This window comes from Oryzias melastigma, linkage group LG20 (genome assembly GCF_002922805.2).
Source record: "Oryzias melastigma strain HK-1 linkage group LG20, ASM292280v2, whole genome shotgun sequence".
Lineage (NCBI taxonomy): Eukaryota > Metazoa > Chordata > Actinopteri > Beloniformes > Adrianichthyidae > Oryzias > Oryzias melastigma.
Genome location: NC_050531.1, coordinates 11762395 through 11786698, shown reverse-complemented (window position 1 = coordinate 11786698; position 24304 = coordinate 11762395). Strand labels below are relative to the sequence as shown.

The 24304-nt window shown below is 38.5% G+C and overlaps 4 protein-coding genes and 1 non-coding gene across 5 annotated transcripts; 3 read left to right on the top strand and 2 right to left on the bottom strand.

The window, feature by feature from the left end:
- Positions 1-408: 408 nt before the first annotated feature.
- LOC112151203 (arylamine N-acetyltransferase 1) lies at positions 409-3571 on the top strand. The gene has a single exon (XM_024279950.2). It carries the CDS (start codon positions 497-499, stop codon positions 1346-1348), a length of 852 nt encoding a protein of 283 aa, XP_024135718.1. The 5' UTR covers positions 409-496; the 3' UTR covers positions 1349-3571.
- Positions 2416-15203, bottom strand: marchf6 (E3 ubiquitin-protein ligase MARCHF6). The gene is made up of 25 exons (XM_024279948.1): positions 14813-15203; positions 12848-12947; positions 11219-11292; positions 10918-11061; positions 9949-10021; positions 9701-9869; positions 9413-9599; positions 9249-9310; positions 9141-9173; positions 9000-9051; positions 8801-8859; positions 8638-8718; positions 8272-8340; positions 7366-7440; positions 6486-6620; positions 6170-6390; positions 5877-6014; positions 5090-5312; positions 4719-4788; positions 4418-4599; positions 4164-4298; positions 3986-4075; positions 3741-3873; positions 2981-3116; positions 2416-2910 (listed from the first exon to the last, which is right to left on the bottom strand). The coding sequence occupies exons 1-25, from the start codon at positions 14829-14831 to the stop codon at positions 2823-2825; spliced, it is 2748 nt and encodes a 915-aa protein (XP_024135716.1). The 5' UTR covers positions 14832-15203; the 3' UTR covers positions 2416-2822.
- A 779-nt stretch (positions 15204-15982) lies between these two features.
- trnat-agu lies at positions 15983-16056 on the top strand. Its single transcript has one exon. It is a non-coding gene; the product is annotated as a tRNA-Thr (tRNA).
- A 278-nt stretch (positions 16057-16334) lies between these two features.
- On the top strand, positions 16335-20338 carry cmbl (carboxymethylenebutenolidase homolog (Pseudomonas)). The gene is made up of 6 exons (XM_024280141.2): positions 16335-16459; positions 17887-18101; positions 18179-18286; positions 18383-18525; positions 19968-20059; positions 20134-20338. The coding sequence occupies exons 2-6, from the start codon at positions 17887-17889 to the stop codon at positions 20311-20313; spliced, it is 738 nt and encodes a 245-aa protein (XP_024135909.1). The 5' UTR covers positions 16335-16459; the 3' UTR covers positions 20314-20338.
- Positions 20339-20520: 182 nt separating this feature from the next.
- Positions 20521-24235, bottom strand: cct5 (chaperonin containing TCP1, subunit 5 (epsilon)). Its single transcript, XM_024280059.1, has 11 exons — positions 24019-24235; positions 23600-23660; positions 23342-23506; positions 22990-23188; positions 22703-22895; positions 22403-22552; positions 22182-22301; positions 21419-21604; positions 21206-21343; positions 20948-21128; positions 20521-20860 (listed from the first exon to the last, which is right to left on the bottom strand). The coding sequence occupies exons 1-11, from the start codon at positions 24121-24123 to the stop codon at positions 20733-20735; spliced, it is 1626 nt and encodes a 541-aa protein (XP_024135827.1). The 5' UTR covers positions 24124-24235; the 3' UTR covers positions 20521-20732.
- Positions 24236-24304: the final 69 nt, after the last annotated feature.

The window sequence follows — 24304 nt, the reverse complement described above, 5'->3', positions numbered from 1 at the left end:
ATACAATTCAAATGCATATACAGAAACATGCAGTGGAAGTTGAAATCAATATATTTGTTTACACAACATGAAACAAAAATAGAAGATTAAATAAAAAGATGTGGCAGTATGTAGCTCAGTTTAACCTTAAAACTGTAGTTTTAGCAGTCTTTAATAGCACACATAATATTCTAAATTTAAATATTTAAAAATAACACCCATAACTTAAATGAGTTTCTCAAAATACCACACTATTTGCAGAGCATAAGACTCTTGTAAACGTGCTGCACTTAAATAAAAATAGAGGATCTCTGATCAAATGGATTCAAACTTTTGCTGTATGTATTGTGCAATGTCATGTATTTGAGTTTGATCAACTTTTTGCATGACGCAGTTTGAACTTTGAACTTAAAAGCAGGAAGTAAACAAAAAGTCTGCTGAAGGAGTTCGAGAGAGGAAAAGGAAAGTAAATAAATAAATGTGACAAAAGTCAAAGTTCCAGTTTCGAAATAGGATCATGGAGGTGGAGAAGTATTTGTCTCGCATTGGGTTCGCTGGTTCTGCGGTTCAGCCCAGTTTGGAGCTGCTGCGGTCCGTCCATACTTGTCATCTGCTGGCGGTACCGTTCGAGGATCTGACGATCCACAGCGGCGGAGAAGTCCGCCTCGACCTGCAGCTCATCTACGACAAGATCGTCAACAAGCGCCGCGGCGGGTTTTGCTACGAGAACAACGGTCTGTTCTTCTGGCTGCTGACTCACCTGGGCTTCCACGTCACCATGATGTCAGGCCAGGTGAGGAATGCCATCACGCAGATGTACGGACCCCCGTTCGATCACCTGATCCTCCAGGTGACCGTGGAGGGCCGCAGGTGGCTGTGTGACGTGGGGTTCGGATCTTCAGGATTCATCGCTCCGCTGTCGTTGGACACCGACGGTCTTCAGGAAGACGGTCACCGAGTTTATCGCATCAGGAGGAACCTGGAGATGCACGTTTTAGAGTCACAGAAGGAGGAAAACCGAGGTGAGGACGGAGAATGGACAGAAATCTACAAGTTCACCCTTACACCTAGGCGTCTGGAGGACTTCATAGAGATGTGTCAGTACCACCAGAACTCCCCCAGCTCCATCTTTGTCTGCAAGTCCTTCTGTACAATTCTAAAGCCATTTGGGAGGCTCACTTACATCGGCCGCAGACTGATAACCACCATGTTCCCATCAGAGGCCACAGATGGAAAGTTGGAAGTAACAACCCTGGAGCTAAAGGATGAGGAGATCCCAGAAGTCTTAGCAGAAAAGTTTGGAATTGTCCTTTCCTCTCCACTCATCCCAAAGGATGACCCCATCACTCCACCAGATGTTCAGTACTGATCATAGACAGTGTAACAGTATAACTCATTAAACAACCCACTTGTTGGTTGTTAACTAATTCATTAATTCGTGTAACAACCCAGCCTTTCAGGGATTGCCATGTCAAAGCAGATTTAATCAATGTGCACTAGTGGAATTTCACACAGGATGCCCTTCCTGACACAAATATACTATATGTGAACTGGGGATACCCAGACTTGGCCCCCTTGGAGCTAAATAGTCGGCTAAGAGGATCTTGCCCTAAGAACTCACACTAGGTTCAAACCCTGTTTCCCAGCCAAATGAGTCATTAAGCCACTACGACAACCCACTGACTCATTAAAAAAATGTTTTTGAAATTATAGTAATGATCTAAGCATGGTTGTGCTACTCCGAATACGACTGGTCTCAAAAGAAAAGCAGGGCCCATGGGAGACCTGAGAAAATCTGGTGCTGTCAGCTACGGCTACCACATGGGGGCGCTCTACAGGGTTTCCATGTGTACATCCCAAGTCCCAGTAAAGAGGGTTGGGTTGGGAACATTGACTGTAAACAAGAACTGGACCAGACGAGTGCGACATCACACATAGAAAATGGCTTACTTTCCGCTCCTTTTTGTTTTGCAACATGGACGCCGCCATGTTGGAACCATACATGGTCAAGAAGCAGTGACTGGTCCGAGTCCATCCGTTTCTTTAGCAACCACTTTCATGAGTGAGCTTGTTTGAAGTCCACGCCCCTACCACATGAGGCTTGAGGAAATCTGTCAAATGTTTTGAGATTATCTTACTTTTGAGGCATCTGATTGGCCAGTTTAAAACTTGAATTGCTTATACTGAAGAAAAAAAATCGTGAAAAAAAGGATTAGCAGGGAAGAATGGTTATTCTGGCAAATATGAGTAATAAATGTACATTTTCAAATAGAAGTCTATGTGATTTTGGCTTCTGGAGTCAGTGGGTACTTCCTGTTCGGAACAGAAAAGGGGTGGAGTCACCCAAGGAAATTAATGCTTTTATGTGGACCATGTTGGATCTCCACGTGAACAATGTTTACTTGAATAATTAGAAGCACATGGATGACAAACTGAAACTGTCATTGTGATTTAATAAATTATACATCAATTTTTAAAATGTACAATGGTCATTGCATTAATCCACGTATCTGTTTTTAAGTCAAAGTTTGTGTTCAAAGTATTTACACATGTACAATTATCAGGCAGCACTTTACAATGCAAAGGCGTGAATAACAGCCAAAATACTGGGCTTCAATTGAAACAGTTCAACCTTCCTGCTCACACTCCTTGAAATATTTTTCTCTGGTCCCATGATCAGGACCATAACACACGTGATCCTTCCAGATTTGATGGGTATAGAAAGATGCAGATCGTCCGATGTGATCCACGGGAGAATCAAAAGGGATTACCGTCTGACTTCAAAATCAAAAGACAGGGAAGACACAACTGAAAAAAAAGGTGGAAACGCGGGACACAAAAGTTTATTCTGGAACAGGGTTGGAGGGTGGGGCCGATGGTGCTCTGCCGGATTTGCGCTCATAGTTGACGAGCCGTTGACCAACCAGATACCTGTAATGACAGACAAAATGTCAATCACGGTATCTTTCAACCACAAAGTGCAGAACTTGAAGATGAGTACTTGTCGTTCTTGATGTGTTCATAAAGACGCTTGAACTGTCTAATCTGGAAGGAGAGGATCCCGACGAGCGACACCACCATCAACAGGAATGGGTAGATTCTTCTCTGCATGAGGATCTCCATCTCAGGGGTAACTCCTGCAAGAAATACTTACAGTATTTCTGTGTTCTGTAGTACTTTTTTCATTTTTTTATAAACAAAAAAGTAAAGAACTTTGGAGACTGTTGAATTGTTTATTTGCTGTAACTATGTTTCACAAGTTGTTGGAAAAGTTGCCCGCTGGAATGCTACCACCCTTGTGAGGAACAATCATTTGTCCGATGAGCTCATGTGTTGCCTATTGAGAAATTTGCCAATGCTGAAGGGCTTGGTTTGCTTTTAACTTTAGTCTGGATGATTAAAGTTTTATGCTGGCAGGCCTTTTTTTTAATTAAGGTGGGATTGATTTATACGATTTATGAAAGGGTGGCACTATGTCTGCTTTGTTAAAGAAGCACAGCCCTCTTTTTTCCTTAATTATTTACTGAATTTTTGCTCAAAGAAGACACTTCAAATCCAGTAAGGAAACTTTTTGTTTTACTAAAAAAAAAAACAAAAAAAAAAACACTACACTCCCCATCATATGAAACTTCAGTTTGGTAATGATACTAGAGCTCATTTCAAACAATCCTGTGAATACCAGCATGTCATTATTGCACAGAAAAATTTGCTATGCTGTGAAGTAACAGCCTAAAACTTTATCACATAAATCAGACACTGACCTACGGCGGGCACCACCCCGGCAGCGATCACGTACGGCACACACAGGGACAACAGCAGCACTGAGATGACGGGAGCCGCCAGCTTTCGGATGATGAAGTGGAGATCAATGTTGCGAATCCCGTTTGCATAAACCTGAAAAATGGGCCACAAATGCTATTTTAGGGAAATCTCTGACTATTTGGGAATCCCAAAGGAAAACATAAAAAAACAAAGCAGAGAGCCAGATCCCATTCTGCTGAACTACCTGCTCGATAACAGTCTTCAGCCACCACTGAGGACCCATGAGAGTGATGGCAGCTATGATTTTGGCGTGAAGCACTCCAAGAGCCCAGTCCTGCAGGTCAGATCATAGCATAAATGTATTTTTCGACACTTCCCAAGGCTTTGGTGGGTGACAGAACAAAAAGCACAGATGATCATACCTGCCAGGGATAAAACAAAGGTGTTTGGTCCAGAGGTACTCTGAGGGGAGCCACGATCACCAGCTCAAACAGCAGGCCCAGTAACAATGGAATGACTCCGGCAACCAGCAGAGCCACAACAAGGGTCTTCAGGATCTGGATGTACAGTAGACATAAACATCAAAATATTCCGTTTTTTCTTCATGAAGTTTTACTATAGTATGAAAACTCTGATGACCATGTTCAAATGCTTCTGTTTGCTCACTGATACCAACCATCATCGTCCACTCCTGGACTTTGCGCATAATCACTGTGCGTCCCTGTGGCATCCAGGCCAGCAGAACAGTGGCTCCACGAATGGAAAGCCAGCACACATAAAGACCACATGCTGCTGTGTACAGCTCATGGATTTTAGAATTTCCCATCCAGAAGGACATCAGCCAACGGCCTGTGAAGACTGAAACACAACAAAAGAAAATTATTATCAGAAAAGGTTGAAACACATGAAAGTATATCTCTATGATACACAGTGCTGCACAGGATACAAAATGATTGGTCAGACTAGCTCCAGCTCACCTGGGAGGGTTAAACACACCAGACTGGCCATGAGCAGAGTGATGCACATGAATGCGATGAGCAGCACAATCTGAGGAAAAGACAAAACCCTTTTCATAAAAGCGCCAGTATAAATGAGACCTTTTTACAAGTCAAATCACCACTACTAACAACACTCTAGTCTGGGAAACAGGATAAAAATATCTTTTGTGTTTGAGTTTAAAGCAGGGCCGGGAACTGAAAGTCACATTCCCTGCTTTGGCATGTTCTAAATTAGCTGAACACACCTGATCCAGGAAAGCATGCAGATTGACCGGCCATGAGGCCTGCAGTCCCCCACCCCTGTTGTACAGACTCAACAGTACCACTGTTTAAAGCCACTGTGGCCTCACCCTGAAAGGGAAGCGGACAGGTCGGTGGTAGGGCTGGAAGCCCACTGGGCCCCCCTGTTGGAGGATGGCCTGATGGGCTGCATGCAATCCCTCCCCAACTGCAGGGGCGGGGTTGTTATTGTTGTTTGGTTGACCATGGGGAGGATTGTTGTTGTTGTTATTATTCACGGGCTGGTTGTTTTCATTGTCCTCCTGCTCACCGAGAAGGTAGGAGTGAAGGTCTCTGCAGACAAAGAGGAGCAGCCTGTCATTCATTTCTAGTAAACACGAACATGGAAAAACAAAATACTGGGAAGTTATTGATCTCAGCTATTTTAAAAGCTTTCCCAGCTTTTGATTAGGAATATGCCATTTTTAGTCAAAATTTAAAAACAGAAAAAACTAATTTTATATGTCTGTTTGCATGCTCCACTGCTAGCCAACAGCCCTTTACAACCCCAAACTAACATTACAGATGCAACAAAAATGGCGAACAATATCGGAGTTATTTTGAGCCAAATGCCAACTTGGATGAGGATCTATTTGTCCACAAGTGAATCCATCAAAATAGAGTAAAACAGGGAGCTTTTAGGATTCCCTTTGTATTTTCTACATTAAAAATAGGCTTTTTTTCAAGTGTCAACTTTATCATCTGTTCCTGCAAAAAAAATGAATAAATAATCAAAAATGCACTTTTAGACTTAATTTTCTTATTATGTGTATCAGAAAAATGCCACAAGAATATGTTAAATAACACAATTTTTATCGGATTGGGTCTTTAAGGATTCAGGTTTCTTTCTGGACTTACAGTAAATAACCAGCGCTGACTGTCCAGGCTCTGACGAGGCCTTTGAGCCACTGGCGAGTGTGTCCCTGCTCCAGCAGAGCAGGAAGTACGACCTGCAGTAAGAGCAGCTCCAAAGACAGCTCACTGACAGGCGCATCACTAAACAGACAGAAAACGATGTACACTCAGGCTTTGCTTAATTTCTTTTTACCAATTAGTCTTAAACAAAACATCAATTTCCTTTAATTAAATCTTCAACTTTAATTAAATCTTCAAACATGGAACAAGCAGAGATTGGTATATAGCTTTGTTACCTGTAGAGCATTACGTTGTATGGGAGGAAGTTGGGCAGCATCACTTTTATCAGCTTAATGGGGAGCCACAGCATCAGCAGCACGATTGAGCCAAAGACAACCACAGAGAGGATAAACCGCCGCAGGTGTCTGTAGATGGGCAAATGAATCATCTCCTGCACCGGGTTAAAATCAGGGTCGTTGAGATTTCTCAGAAACCACAGCACTCCAGGTCTCAGCACCTGATGGTAACGAGAGATGGTTTTAGAGAACAGCACGTTTTTCATTTTCTTCAAAAACAGCCTAAGACAGTGAAGCCTGAAGAATGTCATCATACCTCTCTTAGGAGGAGGATGAAAGACGCAAAGTAGAAGACGTAAACCATCCCCACCAGCCAGTGTAGAAACATGGTGGTGCCGGGTGCCGATTTGAAACTCATTTCTCTGTCTTTCAGGGTGGCGTCGAACATTTCCTGAAGGGGAAGCAAAAACAGAAATGACATCATTTCATTTTGCAGAGTAAAATTGAAAAAGAACCTTAATTTCAGCTTATTGACAAAACCCACAGACCAACCTAGAACTGTGTTCCAGAGGAATGCTCCAGAAGCCAAACAACGGAATGTCTTTTTAATAACACATTTTCTAATTGCAGCATATTTGATGCTTAAAACCTTAATTTTCAATGCAATCAAAATAATAAAAAAGAAGTGAATATGACATTTAATGGTTGGCATATAAATGTCACAGCAAACAAAAGGAAAATAATGTGTGCTTGCTCCTGCAGCACTTTAACTATCAAAGTGCACCGAAATGTCTGGTGATTTGGATCAGATCTGAATGTGAGGCAGTCAGCTGCTGCACCTGTGCTAGCATGATTAACACAGATCCATTAACCACAGACAGGACAGAAGCAGCACGGATCACCGTCTCTCATGCACTGCAGCAAGATGTCAGTCTTTGAGCTTTTAATGAGTAAAATTCTGCCATAAAAACATCAATGCTTTAGACAATCATGGTGAAACTAATGAGGTGTCAGATTCACTGCAGGTGATTACCAAAGAGCTCACTGTAGCATTTCATGGTGTCTAAACAAATTGTGTGCTGAAATGGATTTACAATGCTTTATGAGTCTGTATTGACAGCAATGTGAAGTCAAATATGGTAAATATATTGAAATAAATGTAACCATAACTGGAAAAAACTTATAGAAAGTTTTACCAAAGAGCAGATGTCCAGCCACCAGCCGCAGATCAGAGGAAAAACACCAATCTCCACAACAACCAGCAAAGACACCTGATGGAGAAACAAACAACTTTCCTAAATACAATTATTCAGTTGAAGAAGAGCTAAAAAAAAAAAGAGATTAGCACACATCTTAAAACTCTGCAGTTTAATAGATATGTAAAAGCTAATCTAGCTTTATTTCAGACTAATTTGAGCTCATTTTCATTCATGTGGGCAGGTACTGCTGTTCATTTAGGGTTTTTTTGTCATTCAATTTCTTCTTTTTCCAATTTTTCTTTTCTTGACTTCCTGACAATTTAGCATTTGGCTAAATTTTTCTAAATATTACACTGAAAGATTTTAGATGTACAATTGAACTTTTCTATTGCAGTTAATTTTCATTTAGTCATTGTTCAGCAAGATAACTCTGATCATGTTGTTTTCAATATTCAACTGGAGTTAGTAGCTACAGTAATACTAGTTGTTAACAAAACTCTACAATAATTGGCACAGTTAGCAGTTAATGAGGCTTTTTTTGGCTTTAGCCTCCATTCTTTAGTCTAATACTTTCTATAGCCAATTTGCGATTATTATACTTAATCTAACAGATGTGTAAATTATGTCAGGCGATAATAAAAATCTGAATTTCCTTTATCTTCACTGTATGCACTACAAAAATAAGATGCTTTCAATCAGTTTCAAGGAATATGTAACTAAGAATTGGAAATAAAAATGCCATTTAAATATAATAAAAACTAAAATATGTACAGCTTACTTCGAGCAGTCACATTATTGAAAAGGATCAATGATTCCATTGACTGTTTTATCTTTGATGTATTGAATTAGCGTTTTGTACTTAAATATTTGTTTCACTCTACAAATATCAGGACACAATATTACCTTTACGACAATGTAACAGACTCCAAGGAGACGGCGGGAACGCTGGAACCTGACCAGAGCAGCCAGTCCCTGAAACGGTTGTTAAGGACCACACATAATACACAGTCCCTAAGCGCTACTACAATCTAAACGGGATTTAAGGTCTAACTTTATGAACCCCAAAGTGTATTCTATGATGTGTTTCAACAAACTATGGATTACTTTTTACTCCACTTAGCAAAATGTTTGAAATCATGAGGATAACCCAAGTGACTGACACTACAGTCAGTAGTGTCAGTTTATTTAATTATAAAATTATTATTTTTTTTAACAACTCAAGTCTGGCTTGTTCTTTTTTCATAAAATGACACCCGCCCAAAAGGATACATGGCACAAGATGAGAGTTATAGCCAGCAGAATGTATCCTACAATGGTGGTGATTAATCCTTCAAAGTGGGAAGCTTGAACCTTAAATAAAAAACAGTTACCAGAAGATTAAAAATAATGATCCATGCATGCAGTTGCTGAAATGCTTTATGAAATATCTTACATATTCCTCAAAGCCAAGACCAACAACGGAGAAATGCCCAATGTGGTAAGGGCAAAATGCTAGAAGGAAAACATAGAAAGTATTGTTTTCAAATCACAACAAACAGCTTAAAACATATATTTAAGTAGCATTAGAAATAAGGAAAATAATCCAAAATACTGGAAATGCTTTTGATTCATCTTTGGTTCAGCCAACTCACCAAAAACCAAGATGAAGAGAGTGTTGAGAGAAACAACCCAGAAGACGTGCTCCTACAGAATAAAGACAAGACTACAGTGTTTGAACTAGAACTGTACCTCATTAAAAAAAATAAATACAAAAATCAAACATTCAAACTTACCAGAAATACCAGGGAACCATCCAGTCCAAGCATCTGAGAATTTAAATGAAATGTGTTACATTTTATTGTTTGGTGCCTGAAAACTTGAATAATGTCATAACATGTTACCCGTTCCCAGGTGAGCTCCTCTGCTGCTCTGTCCCACTCCAAGGCATTCCAGTTCATGTCATCTGGATACGGAGAACAGAAGCACACGGTGAAAATAAAGCAATTGTATATTTTTAAGCTTTTAAAGATGTGTTAGAAGGTTACGCTGAAGGAACTCTCTCAACCTTGTGCTCCATTGTTAGGATCTGCGTCTTCAGCAGCCGCTCCTTCCTCCTCCAAGTCAGGGTCATCTGCCTGATCTGGGGGGGCATCGGGAGGCTCAGGCTCGGCTTCGTTTTGGGCTGGGGGCTCAGCGGGGGCTGGTTGTGCCGCAGGGGGCTCCTCTGCAGCTCCCTGTCCTGCAGCTTGTGGCTGTGACAGAATTAACATGCACGGTTTGATTACAACTGCATCAAGACAAAACTGTTTTACTGTAAAACACAACAGCTGGAGTGTTTGAAGAAAAAGACAACCTCGTTAGCTTGTCTGGCTTGATTAGGAGGTGGTGGCTGGTGCTGTTCTAACCACTGAGGGGCGCCGCCGTGGACGATCTGCTCTCTGAGCCACACTAGACTGATGAATGCACACAGCGTGCAGGTGACGACGAAGCAGCCCTGTAGACAGTCTGCCAGGAGGTTTTCTCTGCAGGAACAAGCACAACGTCAAGCGAACACTAACACCCGACAAGAGTTGCTCAACTTTTAGTGTTTTGTGCACTCACGTAGACAGCATATCCAAAGGCAGTGTCAGAAGAGAGCTCACAGAGCCGGTAAACAGACACTTATAGATGCGACCTGGAAGACGGAGAATCTCTTATTACATTAAAACCAACAAACGTTCAAATTATTTAAGGTACGTGATCAAAAACAGAAGTCTTTACATATGTATTTATTGTGTTTTATTAATGAAAATAATTATCTGCATTGATTATGATCTGAACGTTTTGTTTATTGTATAAATATCATGTCAGGATAGGAAAAATAAGGCTAGGAAAATATTATTTATTAAAAAAATACATGTTTTCATGAAAGAATTTAATTAGTAAGAGAAATCTACTACTAACCCAGTTTTTTTATGTTCACACACAAAAATGATCATTTGTTTGCTGTGAAGCAAAAGAATAAACTGGCAGTTGGCACGCCAAGGGTAAAATAATCCTAAAGCTGGTGAAAAATGTAGAAACTGATCAGTGCTGTCAGTGAGCTGCAGCCTCTCTCTATGCGTCTGCCTGCATCAAATAAATGACTTTGGATGGGTTTCTATGGAAACCGCAGGTGTCATTGGGCCCGCATGAGTGTCTCTGCAGGGGTGAGTGATTTTTCACGCATACGGGCTTTGGCTTTCTGCACTGGTTTAACTGACAAAAGCTGAAAACTGTAGCGACTGAGGAAGAAAACAACACTAAAACAGGAGGCAGAAGTCTTTCAATGGACTCTTGTTGCACAATGTCAAAAGAAACTTGTCTAACATGAGTTAGTGAAAACAAGAAATATTTTTAAAATGTCACATTTTTTCCCCTTTTTAGCATAAAATTAGTCAAGAACTCACGTGTACTCATTATGTTTTTGTTTCTTTATAAATAACTGTTTTGCATCATGTCTTATTTATAATTTATTTTGCTCACAAGGACATCTGCAATGCATTGTAATATAGTATTTGAGAGACATTTTTAGGGTGTTTTTATACTCACATGCAGTCAGGGGAACCACCCCAAGCCAAGCGAAGGCAACCAGTGTGTAATGGAACCAGTAGCGAATTGCTGTGCCCACACTGGTCAGAAGGCCAGCACAGATATCCTGAATGGGCAGACGGGAGGGCATATCTGGAGAGTAGACTGAGGAGGACAGATGATCAGACAAAAATGAATTGATGCTCATCACTTTATATGTACCAAATGTAGGTTTCAACAATAAAAAAATAAATCAATATCTCAAAAAATCTTACTGTGAAATCAGAAAATGAGCCAAACAGCATTTGAAAAATAGACTTACTTGGTGTAAAAGCAAATCTGTGCTTGCATAATTCGCAATATTCTTTCCTGCTGTGCTTCAGCCATTGGACCAAACTGTAAAAAAGCAATTAGAAAAGTAAAAACTAAAAAAATAGACTACGACAAAATGCTACTTGTATGTTTTTTTTACATGCAGTATTCATGCTAGCAGCCAACTTCTCATACAAACTCATAAGAGCCATTCTGTTGGTGAATAAAGGAAAGAAAACAAAAAGACATGTCTAAGTTAGAGCCACTCTATATGCAGTCTCAAAAATATCCTTAAAACCTAACAAATGAAGGACACTTCTATCCGACCAAACAAAAAACAACCCTCATCAGTACTCGGATGATAAATAGTATCAAAAGTACCAGTCAAAAACACTAACTCAGCTAGTGTTTAAACTCAGCAACACCTACAGTAGATTTAATGAGAAGCCTTCTAGACTCATGGCATGTCAAGCCTGTGTTAGCAAGTATTTATATTGACCAACGTTTTAACAGCAACGTGATGCAAGTTAACAGAACATAAATAATCAGTGAGCAAAACTCAACTCAAGCAAACATTAACACTTCTTCACAGGGAGGGACTCCTCTGTTGAAATGAGCTTTTGTCCTCAAGACGGAAGCACATTTTTGGCTAATAATACAAAAAAAAAGAAAAAAAAGAAAACCTATCTAAGGAAATTTTACATATTATTAAAAAAAATTCATCAGCTAGAGTTCAGTCATATATGCACTGGTAACTTTTATGTCAATTTTGTTAAAAAGGTGATTTGCATCTCATTCTATTTGATGGTTTGAGCTTTAATGGCAAGACAATTTTTTTTAGATGTTAGCAACTAAAGAAAATTGTCACGTTTTAGGTCTAAGACTACCAGTCACCACCAGACAACTACAAAAAACTTTGTTAGGTCCATTTTTTCTCACAAAAGTCTGATGTTTTGCTACAAAATCATTATAACCTATGAAAAAAAATTGTGTGTGATCTGGAAGATAAAAGGTTGATGGTAGCAGAGGAGAATATTGACTGCAGTGCAGCATTAGCTGCAGCTCAAACACCTTTTTTCCATAACTCATTTTGCAAGTCGATACTGCAGCTTTTCAGCTAACAGCTATTATGGAATTGAGAAGTTGGAGAGCACTGTAATGTGTTTACGGATAAATGTTTGCTGATCAAAAAAGGCAAAGCCCTCTCTGTTATCCATTTGTCATTTAGAAGATGTACACAGCAGAAAGATGGCGGCAGCAAATGTTGACACAAGGGTTTAGGAGTTTTAACATGATAAATTAATGTTTATATATTCAGAATTAAAGTAATTTCCTCATAAGACTTGTTGGAAACATGTCATACTGTAAATTAAATCGATAGAAAATGAAAAATTAACCAAATTAGTGTCTGAACAGCAAATCAATTTGTTTTATTAACCTTGAAGCTGATCAAAAATGTACTAAAACAATTGCTTTAGGTTTAATATAAAGTTGTAATAAATATTGAGAAATATACTCATTTTCTAGTCAATTAACCATTTACACATGTTCAAAATCCTTTTGATTGGAAAGAGGAACGATAAATAAAATGTGTTATAATAATAATAATAAATTAGATAAAACACAGCGGTACACTTACCATTCCTGGTGGATGAATTTGATACTGCCAGTGCAGACACAGGGGTGGTACAGAGGTTTATCTGGGGTCCCTTCAGAGCGGCATACACGACAGATATCCGCTAATTTCACAAACAAATGAAAAATGAGCGACCAATGCAGGTGCAAGGAGTCTTAGTAAAAAGAAAGACAATCACGACGTAAAAAAGGAAACACAATTTGTAAGGTACAAATTACAATTTAACCTGAGTGACAAAGAAAGTCACTATGCTTAAATTAAATTAGATTCATCTTTGTAAAAGTCCCACAAAACAGGTTTCAGTTAAAGTGCTTGATTACTATTTACCTTAAAAGTCTGAGCTTCTGAAAACATTATTATTATACAGGACAACCACATCATTTTTGTATACTGAGTTGCACACTAAGAAAAGGCCCTTATCTATGTGGTTTTACAAATCTATTTGGCTTCTATGTATGACTCCTTCCAACGGAATTTTAAAACTTCTGAGTAAAACTTACAGTATGTAGGTAAGCTCAAAACAGTAGTTTATTATAGGTAGCACTAGTAAAGAATTGATTTTAAAGCTTAAATGATTCTCTTTTACATTCAAACCACATCTATCTTAAAGATTTCACATCTTTAAATATCTCTAAAACACAACAGTTCATCAGCTAAAGATAAGACCACTACTAACCATTTGAAAACAGACAGACAAAAAAAAGTTTAATTTGAGTGTAAGTGTGTTGAAGTTGGCAAGAGGCTATTTTACTCCAGTGGAACCAAGATATCTAAAGCTGGATTTATTTGATTTGTCTGGAATGAAGTACATTTGAATATTGTGGAAGCTAATGAATTTGTCTTAAAGACTCATTCCAAAGAAATTATGTTTTTTGGTGATACTCTTGTAGTATTTTTCTCATGAAGGAGGACATATATTAAGAAAATTAAGATTAAAACTGTGTGTTTGAGTATGTCTTTACTCAAATTGTGGTGCAGGAGAAGATGCTACAAGAAATAGCTACTAGTTGTGATGAAGCAACTGAAACAGGTGTGGCAAAGACTCCTTGCTCCATTCCATTTTGACACATCCACTTGTGAACAAGTAGATCCATTAACATCTTCATTTTCCTTGCCTGAGGTGTTTTTTTTTAACTGCTCGCCATTTTTGTTGTGTCAGTAATGTTAGGTGTGGTTGTGAGCACCTGTAAGCTAAAGCGTGTAAACAAAGGGATGATGGGATATCAGAGGAGGCTTACTTCTGCGCCAACAGTCCCACCCACAACTCAGAAGTGAATTTCAAATGAGCAACTGCTGCTCTGCAGAAACTATGTCCACACAGGTTGTTTTATTATTATTATTTTGGCAATAAACTGCTTAATCTGAATTCAAAGACCACTGGGAATGCTTTTACAATAGATCAAAATATAATTGGAGTAAGACTTTAAGTAGTTGAGAAAACATTCACTTTGGATGCTCTTATTTTGTAATCTATTTGTTAAATGTAATCTATTTTCGGATGTAACCTTTATTTTATGGTGTCTCAGAATATTATTTACTTTGAAAGTGTAATTAAAATACTTAAAATAAAATTAAAACCCATTGAAACTTTTATTAAACCAGTTTTGTTGTTGTGATAATATAAAAACGGAACATTTAGGCTACAGTCACAGATTGAATGAAACTATAAGTCACTCTTTAAAACGACTAATCTAAAGGGTAAATATTAGGGAACAGCCAGACAACATCTGGGTCTGTACAAAACTATTTTTTTTTAACATTTAAAATAGGTCATTAATTTAATGAGACAAGGTTAGATAGAGATAACGCTGACCAGATGACCCCCTTTCTTACGGGTTATACTCCACTGGTTGTGACTTTCAGCGAAGATAACATTAGCAGGCCAGCTGAACAACAGGCTTGATTCAGAGGTGTCCTGTCGAAGCTAATTCCCTTTAAATATGATTGAGAAAGCAAGGTTGGGCCTACCTTCTTCAGCAGTATCCATGTTGTCCGATAAACACCGACCACTGTCTTTTTTTAGGAAACCTTCGTCAGAAAACCCATCCACGACAGACACTATCCGTGCTAGCTATGTTATGCTAGCTAGAAGACTATATAAATATGGGTCGGATGCATTAACAATCATAAAATGGTTTCCCACAAATGTCCAAAACACCGTCTTCGTCGCGTCCTCAGAGCCCAAGTTGCATTAGCGTATGTACACGTCGTATGCACGTTATGATGGTTGTTTATGTAAGGCTGTACACTACAGAGCTGTTAACATTTTCCGTTTTGCCAAAAGGAAAGTCTAACGACAAATAGCTAGCTGCTTCTTGCTAGAGTGACACGCGCATGCGCAAACAGGATTGACAGACCTCGTCTCATAACTGCTGTATTTGACAGCTTTTATGGCAGAGAAACTTCTACAACGCAGGTCACGTGGGTTTGAAAGAATATTATTTCTGGAAGGAAAAATGCTTTCTGCTATTTTTAAAGAAATGTAAATAATCATTATAAACATGCATGATTTCTCAAATCTCATTTTTTTGCACCATGGCGCTTTATTTATTATCACATGCTGGCCGAATATTATAAATTATTCATATTGACAATACTTTAAATTAAAATTATTCACATGTAATAGTTTTGTTTTTTAAATAAGTTGTAAAATAAGCAGCAATATTTGCTGAATGAGACTGAATGACAAAAATGTATGACAGAGAGAATAAAGTTTTTACTTTAAACGAGTTGTGACTTCTTCCTCACATATCAGATTTTATTCTCAGATTTCCGACTTTGATATTATTCTGACTCCATTTTGTGAATTCTGACTTTCATCTCAGAATTCTGTGTAAATAATTGTGTTTTGTAGAAGCCAACTTATTGCAAATGATACAAGTTTATAAACAAGATATTTATGATATTCATAAAGATTTGCTCAACAACTGTTTTGTTTTTCTTAAACAACCATTTCTTGCTTGAAAGGGGCCACACATTTTTTACTGAGAACTCACTCTGAGTGGTGCTGGGTTTAAGCCTCCCATCCTCTGTGAGGGTCATCTAAATTGATTGAAGGACTCAAAAAAATTAAGAACAGATGCCTGTAAATCATAGAGTTATTTATAAACGCAAATGTGTGGATCAGAGGTACCCAATGGCGCCGTGGCTTAGTTGGTTAAAGCGCCTGTCTAGTAAACAGGAGATCCTGGGTTCGAATCCCAGCGGTGCCTTTTGTGCTGACCATCTCAGTGAATGAGTAAAGTTTAAAATCACCATTACACCTATTTTACTTTCGAAATAAAAGTAACTTATGTGAAAGTAAACGATAGTCTTATTCATTTTACATTTTTGACCTGACAAAAAATGATAAGGTGTAAATCGTATAAGACCCAATAAAAATTATAATTTAGATTTAATTATTTACTATTATTACCCCGAATGAGCCCACCGAAAACTACACTAAAGTTGCTTTTATTTTGAAGGTTTAGTGGGAATGTGTGTGTTCTTGAATGTCACGTGATACTCCTTTGTGTGTGTGTGTTATATAATGAGCGAGTCCGACGGAAGAGTGTGACTTCCAGCCTCAGAAAAGTTTTTCTCATTCCAGCTTTCGAGAAGATTGTAAGGAATACGGTATGTATCAAATGCAAAGTTGTTTTTCCTATTTGAGTAGTAGACCACAAGTTAACAATGAATATATATTTCTGCATGAAGCCTTTTCGTTGAGTTACGCAAGACATGCATTAAGTTAAAACCGAAGGCATGATTTTAGTAATTTATCTGATGGATTAAGCGATTTCCCCCCATTCATATTAGTATTATTTATTTTACGTAGACTTAGATCTGTTGGATTAAAGACACAGAATCATGTCACTTTTACATTTCGGCAAAAGTTAAAATATTTTTGAAATTTTCAAAAATAAATTATAGCCTACTGTTTTTAGATTTTTGTATTGACAGTTGTATATACTTATTTTAGCAAACAGAGATGCTTTTTTAAAAAGTTAGTCATTTCTGTAACAAGTCAGAAGAAATGCTATAAAACAAATCAGAAATAAAAGAAATGATTAAATGAAAAATATAGTTTTTAATGAGTTCCTTTTTTAACATGTCTTTTTTTTTTGCGTATTTGACAGAGCAGAAGCATGGAGGTTCTAATAAAATTTTAAATACCCCATGCTCATTTTAAGCTATTTTTTGCAACGTAATATAACTTTTCCAAAAGTAGAAGTGACGAAAGGTGAAAGCAACAAGAATGAAAATAGAGAAATATACTTAAGAAAGTAGGTGTACATGTGAATTCGGGAATTTAATTAAAATTAAGGGTTAATTCAATACACTAAAAATGCTAATCTGCACTTTCAACAAAAGAAATTCATCAATTTGTCAAATGATTTGCAGTTAAGCTTTAAATTCAATAGATAAAAGTAAGCTTTGTTTAAAAACGTTGAAAGAAATCTCATGCTGGTTAGATATTAGTCACATGTCCCACTTACACAATAGAAACTGCTTTATTATAGTGTTTATTTAAGCTTGAGCCTTGCTCGAGATTTTCTGGTTCTTCAAGAAAACTTTGAAAAAAAGATCTGATCTTTAGTATTTTGATGACAAATTATTTTGTATTCATGATTTACTATTTATTAAATTCCCTGAAAATTGTGAAAACTTGTAAAACGCTGAGTCATTGTGCTTCGCAAGACATTAAATCTACAAAGAGCCTCTGTACAGCATTTGCTTTATTATTCTGTAACTCCTGACAATCACACGTAGCCTTTAAAACACTAAAAGTTTGAGATAAAAATTGCACAAATGTCATAAATACATTGTTTGACTTATAAATGCATTAATAGTCATTAACCCAAGGACACAGTAGCGCTTGTGTGATAAATTAGTCAATCCTTTTTCATTTTTGCAAGTCATGTCATATGAACATACATCCCACGCGGTGTGTAATCGTAAAACCAAGAAAAATTTGATAACATCTCAAGAAATTACATGTAACAATTAGTTTTAAAGTGCTTAATTTCTCTTCTGATTCAATTTGTTTCTGTTTTTTTTAGATGGCAAATGAAAGCAACCCATGCCCCTGCGATATAGGCGATAAGATTGAGTATGGAGGACTTGGTCAGGAAGTCCAGATAGAGCATATAAAAGCATATGTGGTGAAACCCACCACTCCCTCTGACAAGGCTATCATCGTCATTCACGACATCTTCGGGTGGCAGCTTCCAAACACCAGATACATGGCGGACATGCTGGCTGCCAACGGATACATGTGCGTACAGTCTGATGATAAGTTGAGATCTGAAGTTGTTGGAGTTGGTGAGAGAAACTGTGTTGTTCTCTGAGCAGAGCTGTGTGTCCGGACTTCTTTGTTGGAAAGGAAGCGTGGAGCCCAGCTGGTGACTGGTCCAAATTTCAGGAGTGGCTTCAAGACAAAAAACCAACCACTATAAATACGTAATTCAAGCATCACATGCTCGAATGTCTGTCTTGTAATTCTGCGTTGATCTCTGAACGGGCTGCCATGTTGGGACAAATTCATCTTCTTTTCAGGGAGGTGGACGCTGTGCTGAAGTTCCTGAAGGAGCAGTGTGGGGCTAAGCGCATTGGGACAGTAGGCTTCTGCTGGGGTGGGGTTGCCACACATTACATAGCGCTGCAGTATCCAGAGGTGAAGGCCGGAGTTTCGGTTTACGGTACGCCATCCCAACAGATCATAAAGTTGCTGTCATTCACTTTTCAGCACTTTCCGGGAGATAGTTTTATGCATGCTCTGGGCTGAGGACCGGCACAGGCAGACCCAAATTTGGACCCCCTTGTGTCTACATTGTACCAAGAAGGGTCTTGCTTAAGGACAAACTGGATTAAATCGAACTGGAAATTGACGCTGATTTGTCCTACACCACGCCAACTGAGCTATAAAGTCTTCAAATTATGTTTGATTTAGGAGTGTCAAATTATCACGTTAATCACAATTAATTAAATACAAACGTAATGAATGAGTTTTTAAAAAAATTGCATTAATCTACTTTTAATGTAAAACTATGATCTAGTATGTGAGGTGTTCATATCATAAGTTAAAAGAAAAAGCAAAGTCCGGATTGTGTCAGACTCATTGACTGTATATTTTCACTGGACAGCTCAACCCCTCCCCTCTCTTCTTCCAAATATGAAGTATCTGCTGGTTCCAAGAAGTCGAACTCCCATAGACTTCTATAGAGAAATAGACAGTCATTTCTGTCATTTAGTTAGAATAATCATTCTTGCTCTGATACATTTTTTACATATTCTTTCTATTCCTATTTTTTTTACGATTTTTTTCTTTATCACAAGTTACAAACCGACCAATCAGATGCCTCAGTAAAAGCATGTGATTGACTACTTTTCCCGAGCCCTCTGTCAGTGGAAGGGGTGTGGACTTCCAACAAGCTCACTCATGATTGGCGACTGTAGTTTCCCTTAAAACATGACTCAGATTGATTTGGACCAATCACTGTCGTCGGGTTTCAAAATGGCGGTGTCAGAATCAGGAAGCAATGGGGATGACTTTGGCTTGATTTTGCAAGAACCAGAAGTAAGGCATTTTCTATGGGTGACGCCAACATCTCAGTTTGTCCAGTGATAATATATATGTCTATGGTCAGATGCTTCTGCAAAGTCCATTCATTTCTGATAATGCACACCCCAAAGGGCATTAGCCTGCTTATACCATTAGTAGTTAAATCTAGTTAATTTTTTTATAATTGTTTTTCACAAAAAGCGAACTATTTAATATGCAATGTGACACATTGTCATAGTAATGGCTACAGCACCACTTTACTCTTTTTGATTTGTTTGATCAGAACACTCATAACCTGCTGTTTTTGTTTTTTTTAATTGTTTGATATTGAAAAAAAAGTCCCTTTTTAGTATAAAAAAAGTTGGAATAGTTATAATTGAAAAAAAAACTTCACAAAGCCACTTTTAAAATTGTATTTTGATCATAAACTGATAAAATGACAAATTTAAATTAAAATATCAAAAAAATTGGCTTTTCTCTGCAATTATATATTAGATTTAAAAGATTACAAGCCCTAATTTATTAATTACTCAAAAAATAATCACAACAGCACTAATTTGTTTTTTTTTTCCTGTGTAGGAATAGTTCGAGAAAGAGAGGACAGGTACGCACTCAAGAGCCCGACTCTGTTCATCTTTGCAGAGGTGGATCAGGTTATTCCTCTTGACCAGGTGTGTTCTTCGACAGGTGACACTTCAGCCTAACTTTTCCATTTTCTAATTGTTCCTTATCATATTCCGTGAAGGTGAATTCGCTGGAGGAAAAGCTGAAGGAAAAATGTACTGTAGACTATCAGGTGAAAATATTTCCTGGTCAAACTCACGGTTTCGTCCACCGCAAGAGAGAAGACATCAACCCGGCGGACAAGCCGTACATCCAGGAGGCCAGAAAAGACATGCTGAACTGGCTCAGCAAGTACTGCTAAATAAAAAACGATGAAGTAAATAAACACTGACTGGAGAAGATTTTGTTAAACTTGATCTAAAACAAATGAAGATTGTTTTCATGGTCTGAAGTGGCTACAATTCAATCATTTTCCATATAATCATTCAATTCATCTTTTTGTGAAGAATTAGAATCTGAATGTTAAAATAGTGTTTTTGGAAGACCTGAAAAACAATCTGATGCAGACTTCAGGGACAATGAGTTTATTTTATTTAAAGCACAGTTGAAGACTTTTGAAACTTTATCAGATCAACGTTTTATTGTTGACTTTGATACTACAACGCCTGGAACAAGTATCAAATGATAAATACGAATATGCGGTGCGGTTTGGAGCTCGAGGAAGTGCCAAAGCCCTCGTGAGCGTCTCAGAACATCGAGTCATCCTGGGCTCCGAGGACTTCAATCCTCGCTCTCTCCGGGGTTTCGGATGTCATCGATCTTCAGGATCATCCTGACCACCTGAGTGGCCAGGGAGATCTGCTGCTTTTTGCCGATCAGGGTCTCGATCACGTGTTGCTGCTTCATGTCTTAAGAAAAAAAAAAAACAGAAACAAAGATGCTCAAAGATTATTTCAAGTATGTTTGTAGCGTTTTGGACCCCAAACTGCTCTTACCGTTGGTGTTTTTGTGTAAACAGTCAATGCCAAGGAAGGGGTTGTTGTCTTTGACTTGTCTGGCTCTGACCTCTGTCATGGTCTGGATGGGGTTCAGACCGCTGTTTTCAGCCAAAGCCATTGGGATGACCTCTAAAGCGTCTGCAAACGAACGCATGGCATACTGCTCCAATGATGGGCACTGAAACACAACATTCAAAAAAATATATATAACTCTTCAACATTTGAAGTATAAATGAGTCAACTTAAGAGTCTAACCTTATCTGCAGCCAGATTTACAGCCAGAGCACATGAAATCTCTGAGGCTCCGCCCCCATAAACAACACGGTTGTCTCTGACTAGATTGCGAATTACACACAAAGCATCATGGAGAGCGCGCTTGGCCTCCTCGATGATCTGGTAGAAGAGAAAATAGAATTAACAAAAATTCCACAAAAAAAAAAAAGCTTGTAAGCGATGAGACTGACGAACCATCTTGTTGCCCCCACGGATGAAAATTGTTACGGCCCTCGTGTTTTTGCACTCCTGAATAACCAGCATGTGATCCTTGGTCGTGCCGAAGGAGATTTCCTTCACCAAGCCGGCAGTGCCAAGCTTTTCAGGCGTCAGCTCACAGAACCTCGGCACAATGCGCCCTCCTGTGGCGATGGCTATCAACTGTAAGAGAGCATTTCAGAGCAGGTGAGTTTCCTTCAAAAGTCAACATTGAAACACCAAATATTATTATATTAAAGTTTTTTAAGATTGAAAAACATTTTAGAGCAACTGTTTTTCCCCCCAAAGTGTACCCCCAAATAAACTAGTTTATTCAACTACAGAGCAGTTTATGATGAAAATGAGGAAGTAGGAAATGATGAATGTTTAATTCGATTTTGTTTCTAGACAATACCTAATATTATCAAAGCAAAAAAAACCAAACATCTTAACAACATTTTGGTGCCATGTTTTTGCCAATTTTGTATATTTTTCTCTTAAATTAGAGGATATTCCTCTTAAAGATGTAACTAAGTTTGGTTTATCCCCACTTAACTGACATATTTTGATGTTAAAAGGGATGTAATTGTGGCAAATTAACATTCTCAACATTGACCGGTTTTAGGTAAGAATGTTTTGTCTTTATTGATAAAAGTTAAAGTCTTTGGCAAGAATGGCAACTAAGTAATACAAAATTAACATTAAAGTTAAAGGTGGCTAATGTAGGTTGAACTTTTAAGTTTCATAGCATGTAAATTACCTCAATTTCAGGTCCTCCAACCCAGCGTACCGCAGGCAGCTCATTCTGCAGCAGAAGGTGGTTTGCCTCGTCGTCAAAGCCCCATTGACAGATGGCCAAGTTTGCACCGTTGCTTTTGACCTAAGCAAAAGATTTTTGACAAGATACATCCGAAACATTATGCTTTTATATATAATATATTGCTAGTAAACAAGTAGCCAAGAGGTTATTTGGTTACTGACCTGCTGGATCATCTCCTCAAACTTCTCTTTTTCATATTTCTGCAGCGCTTTGTAGTCCTCCACAGAGGTCACATCCAACTTATGCTTAGTCTTGGGTTTAGGTGGCTCAAAGGGGCAGGTCAGGATGGCAATTTTGACATCTTTCAGTTCCTATAAGACAAAAAAGTGCTTAGAACTGCAGGTTTGTAATTTATTTTTAGTTACAAACATGTGAAATCAATGAAAAGTTGAGATTGTATCTGTTTAAATACTGCAGTTACTCAAAAATCCACCGAAAATTAAATGAATCTCTAGTCATACCTTGGGCATCTGGGGGTGGCTGAACTCCTTGTCAACAATAACTCCCTTGATGAGCTGTGTGTCTTCCAGCTTCCCTCCCACTTTGCCCTCCACCTTAATGAGTTCAAAGTCGACATCCTTCCTCTGCATGTCAGCCACAGTAAGGATGGCATTTACAGCGATCTCTGCCATCTGTCTGTGACACCGGTTGATACTAGAACACAACAGTTGGTAGCGGATCAGACATTGTGCTTAATTTTGGGGTTTAAAAAACTAGGGTCACAAATATTAAAATAATAATGACTTACACTTTGGATCCCAGTGTTGTCATTGCTGTTTGAATGAGTGGTTCCAAATTGTTTGGATCACAGGGGAAGGTTTCTGCAATTTTGTCCAGCTGCTCTATGGCGATGCGTGCAGCCTGGTCATAACCATCTGAGATCCTGATGGGATGGATCCCACGGTCCAGCAGCTGCTCAGCCTGCTCCAGCAAAGCTCCAGCCAGCACTGAGAAACGATAAAAATAAATAAAAAAACAAGTATATCGTGATAAATCAGTTCAATCATTGCAGCTTTTCTAGGTTTGGGGATCAAATTACTGCAAGTACGACTAAAAAACTATAAGCAATTCAATCAAGGAACTTTTGACAATTCACATACCCACTACTCCAGTAGTTCCATCACCGATCTCATCATCTTGAGACTTGGACAGCTCTACCATAAGTTTGGCAATCTGGTGGTCAACATCCATCATACTGAGGATGGTGGCTCCATCGTTGGTGACAGTTACTTCCCCATCCCTGTCAACCATCATCTTGTCAAGACCTGTATGTAAAAATGAAAACGGAAGGAATAGTTTATAACTATCTGCATTGTTTTTGTTGTCTTTAGATTTGACATGGTTACTTTCAAACTTACCATTAGGACCCAGAGATGTCCTGAGAGTTCCTGCGACCGCCTTGGCTGCCATAATGTGAGACTGCAAAAAATAAAATAAATTAAATGACGTTGGCTCTTACTCTAATGTTTTTTGAATTAGTCATTTTAAGACACTTCAGTGTGCACTTCGAATATGTTAATGATCTGCATCAATTTTGACCATTTTTGGAAGCAGCTACACCCACTAGCTAAGCACATGGGCCCGTAGTAGCATTTTTGGCTAATCCGTTAAGCTACACAAATGCTCGTTTTCTTCAAAATTATAATATAAGACCAAGAAAACTCAAAATAAAGAGCCAAGTTTGTATTATTTACGCGCCCGCTTCAAGTAACAAACTTCAAATGTAAAATTTGCAGATCATTACCAGATTTGTGCTTCACTAGCTAGCCCATTGTACCTTCAAAGCGTCAATGCCTGTTAGCCGAGTCTTCTTGTCCTGGTCTTTGATGATGATGAACGGCCTCCCATACTCATCAAACGCCAGTGTCCCTAACGTGGACATCTTGACTTGGGTAGAAGGTACTCAACGCGAGTTTAACTACCGTAATTTTGTTTGACCGATGTTTTTTTGCCGGAGAGTGGCTGAGCACGAGCCTGCCGGTACTTCTGGAAGGCTCCACGGACGGGGAGGGCGGAACCAAATACTTTCAAAAGGCTATTCTAAACTTTCGAGTTGCTCTTTA